General features: G+C 36.1%; 1 protein-coding gene across 1 annotated transcript; it reads right to left on the bottom strand.

Annotated features, from left to right (window-relative positions):
- Positions 1-318: 318 nt before the first annotated feature.
- Positions 319-3,084, bottom strand: LOC105964343 (F-box/FBD/LRR-repeat protein At5g56420). Its single transcript, XM_088812053.1, has 4 exons — positions 1,976-3,084; positions 1,750-1,887; positions 1,351-1,644; positions 319-619 (listed from the first exon to the last, which is right to left on the bottom strand). Exons 1-4 carry the CDS (start codon positions 2,906-2,908, stop codon positions 611-613), a joined length of 1,374 nt encoding a protein of 457 aa, XP_088668179.1. The 5' UTR covers positions 2,909-3,084; the 3' UTR covers positions 319-610.
- Between the last annotated feature and the right edge of the window lie 824 nt (positions 3,085-3,908).

Raw genomic sequence — 3,908 nt, 5'->3', positions numbered from 1 at the left:
CTTAAAACTCTTTCCATTGAATCAACAAACCTCCCATAAAATAAGGATTTCAAGATTTCAAGATTTCGAGTTTGATCAAGTTACTAAAACTTACAATCCCGAGGAAAGATGGAATACATACCTCCGTACAATATGACAAACCTAACTTTAGGCACTCAACATTGCAAAGCCTAGCAACAAATGTATTTTTTTTTATTTTTTTTGCCATTAAGCTCAGATGTCGTCCAATCAATAAATTGTCCAATCAATAAATTGAGCTACGTGATCAACGAATATCAAGTATATTCGACGTTAGGCCACTAAAAAATTAAACCTCGATTGAATTTTAAATATACGAAATAGAAAAGATAAAATTTATACTTAATAGTATAACAATGACTACATAAGATTTCAAGATTATCAGCTGTTTCAAGAAACTTTGAGAGAAAACGACAACAAACAATCAATTCGAGATTGATTAATTTACATCATTGAAGAAATGGAAAACGAGCTCATGAAAGATGAAATGCGTACCTGTGTGCAATTTGATAAATCTAGTTTTGGGAACTTGATGTTGCAAAGTCTACCAATAAATTCCAGCACCGATCGAGAATAAATAAAAATGTCTTGTTCACCGTATCTTAAAATATCGATATCCAAGTGTTAGGGTATTTACTCAAGATGGATATATCGAGCATTTTGACTGTGGGTGAAGTTACCTTATTTTACAAACAACAAAATTATAGTAACATTATTGCATAGTGTTAATATCAAAAGAACTCAAATAAATCGAATAAGGTAATAAAGAAATTATTGAAATGCTTTATAAAAAGAAGTCACACCCAAAATTCAAGAAAAAAGAATATTCAAAATCAAAGATTTTTTGAAATCTCTCTTATGTTTGCTTCCTACGAAACCAGTGATGAAAATAATGTGTGAAATCTCTTTCCTTAATTTTGTTTCATAGTTAAAAGAAAATAGTAGAATGAAGATGACAATAGATTCTTGGACAACTAAGTAGCACAGCAGCTATCTGAACTCAATTTCATGTCAATTTCCATAACATAAGTTTATAGGTAACGATTTATAGGTGACATGCATAAAAATTAATACTTCAACGAAGAAATGAAGCCTTGTGCCTAAAGTGGACGCATTTGAAATAACAACGTAACTAGTAGTACGGGAGCTCTTCGTGACAAACATACTCACCTTTTTTTCCGCAATTACAAAAATAAATATTTGTTTCATCAAATTGCAGTTACAAAAAACTGAAGTAAAGATGACGAGTTTTGTAGGTCATAACATAACAGAGATAAGTGCATAAAGCAATTATGAGGCAAAAGTGGTTGGTAGATATAGGCGTCAACGTACTTTACAGAACACAAGCGGTGAGGCAGCACCAAAGGCAACTTTACATGCTCTGGATCCGCGTTGAAAAAGTGAGATCTTCTTTAGCATATTATTTTCTTCGTTGGAACTAAGGGATCGGGGATATGATATTTCCATCCTCTCCAAGACTTGAGCATTCCTCAATAGATATTTTATAATTTTAAACTCGTGCTTTTCACCTCTGATGTTCGGAAGCTTTACGATTCTAAGACGTGATAAAAGACATGCGGGCACTTGTTGTGGTGGTTCCTTCCAGCTTTTTATTTCTTCACGAGGCTGATATTAACAACAAAAGCAAAAAAATAAAAAATAAATAAAAGACATTAAAGAAGACATGAAAGAGGAAAACAAGCTAGGAACTTGTATATTGCGTCAACAAACCTCTTCAGTGAAACAAAGAATCTCAAGATTATCGGCATTTTCGAGGAACTTTGAGAGAAGACGACAATCACATCTCAGTTCGAGTTCGGTTAAGTTACGAAAACTTGTAGTCCAAGCAGAGAGTACTGAATTAATAATCTTCAGAAGAAATGCACACGCATAATAATATTAGTTGCCATCACTAAAGAAATGTGGACAATGAGCTGATGAATGATCGAAAGCGCACCTCTGGACAATATGAGAAATCTAAATTTAGGCGCTCAACATTGCAAAGAGTGTCAAAAAAGTCGAGCAGGGATCGAGAATGAAGATGATGATGATAGTCTGGTTGGCTGTCAAAATTGATATATGCTTGAGTTAAGGAGGTTAGCACCCCACATTTGATATGCTCCGTGAAATAATCACTCATCTGGAGATATTCAACCGATGGGGTGTTTATGTCCAGCCTGTCAGCTCTGCCACCACAGCCGACGGATATAAAATCGAGCACCAGACTTTTTACTGTAGTTGAAGATACATTACAATAAACCATATCCGGGTATAAACAGATTAACAAATCCTCAAGAACAGGGCAACCGGAAAGCAGGTTGGGAAGCGCGTCGTCGGCTTCATATTGAACGTACAATAGATGAAGCTTCTTGAGTCGAGGGAAACACACGGCAACTCTCACGGGGATGACACCGCAGGATTCCAGCTTCAAATGAACTAGGGTTTTGCAAGTGAAGAGGCATCCAGGTAAACCAAGTAAAACATCTTCATCTCGCCAAGAACTGTAACAAAGATGGAGTATTTGCACATTGCGCTCAACGGCAAAGGTAATCCAAATTTGATATTTCTTGCATTGAGCTCCATTTTCTCTATTGATGTAACGGTAACGGTCGTCGTCATCAGAGAGGCAAAAAGTATTAACTTTTTGCATTTTACGGAGCAATAAAACCCTATTAATGGATTTTTGACTGTCGTTGCGGAAAATTAAATTGGGGACGTAAGCCCAGAGAAACCTCCATCTTTGACCTAGAATGCTGGTTCTTACCGAGAATTTGGTCGGGAGAAAAGAGAGGATGTGAGTCAGGACCGAGTCCGGTAAATCGCTAAGCCTGTCAATCGGGACAGTGTTTTGCTTCTGGCGGCTTCTCCTATCTCGTTCCGTTATCGCCATCACAGAAATGGAAAACGAAGAAGTAGAAGAAGAAATCGACACGGAAGTTAATCAGTTCAAAGGGTGAATCAATTTTTGAAAGAATCATTTGAGGTCTGAAACTGAAGCGGCTTTCTTGGATATTTCCCCCAATTTTGAAACCGAAGAGTAATAGAGCCTTTTTCCTCTTCCCACCCTAAAAATGGTCCATTACACGGGTGTAAATAAAAAACTCTTTTACAAAAAAGTTCACATATTGTCCATGGATGGATGTGTGAAAGATTAAAATACCTCTCACATTTTAATATGCTATAATTTTATATTGTAATTTAATTTAACATTTAATTTGACCCCAAATTTCATATATTATTTAATTTTGTATATAATTTCGCCGGTCGTCGTCGTTGACCGGCGGTCAACAACGTTGACATTTTTTTTTCTTTTATCCTGATTTTTCTGCCCGATTCCGTTGACTTTTTCAAAAGAAAAAATTGAATTATTTTTTACGTTAACATCGTTTTGCCCCATTTAAACATCTATATTGTTGTAGTTGACAGTCATATTAATTATATTATTGTTCAACACAGTAATATTAACTATACTACAGTAATATTGCTATACATACGGCCATGGGCCGGTTTTGGGCCCGGAACCGGCCCGTTGACAAACTGGCCCGAACCGTTGACCGGTGAACCGGCCCGTCGTCCCTGGGATGGGCCCGATTCTATGAATTGGTGAACCGTGAACCGTGAACCGCCGGGCTGGCCCGGCGGTTCACCCGGATTAAAAAAAAAAAAAAAAAAAAAAAAAAAAAAAAAAAAAAATCAAAATAAAGCAAATAACGGCCGGTGAACCGGCCGTTATTTGCTATTTTTTTAATTCCCCCCCCCCCCCCCCACACATTTTTTCTTATAAATATCCTCACACCCCATTTTTTCCTATAAAATTAAGTTAAAGTCCTTTTATTTATTTCCTTTTGTTTTTTTTTTCCTATTTAAAAGTAATTATTTTAATTTATTTA

This window comes from Erythranthe guttata, chromosome 13, assembly GCF_056151865.1.
Source record: "Erythranthe guttata isolate IM_541 chromosome 13, IM_541, whole genome shotgun sequence".
Classification (NCBI taxonomy): domain Eukaryota; kingdom Viridiplantae; phylum Streptophyta; class Magnoliopsida; order Lamiales; family Phrymaceae; genus Erythranthe; species Erythranthe guttata.
Note: the sequence above shows the minus strand (reverse complement) of the source record. Positions and strands in the feature narration are given on the sequence as shown.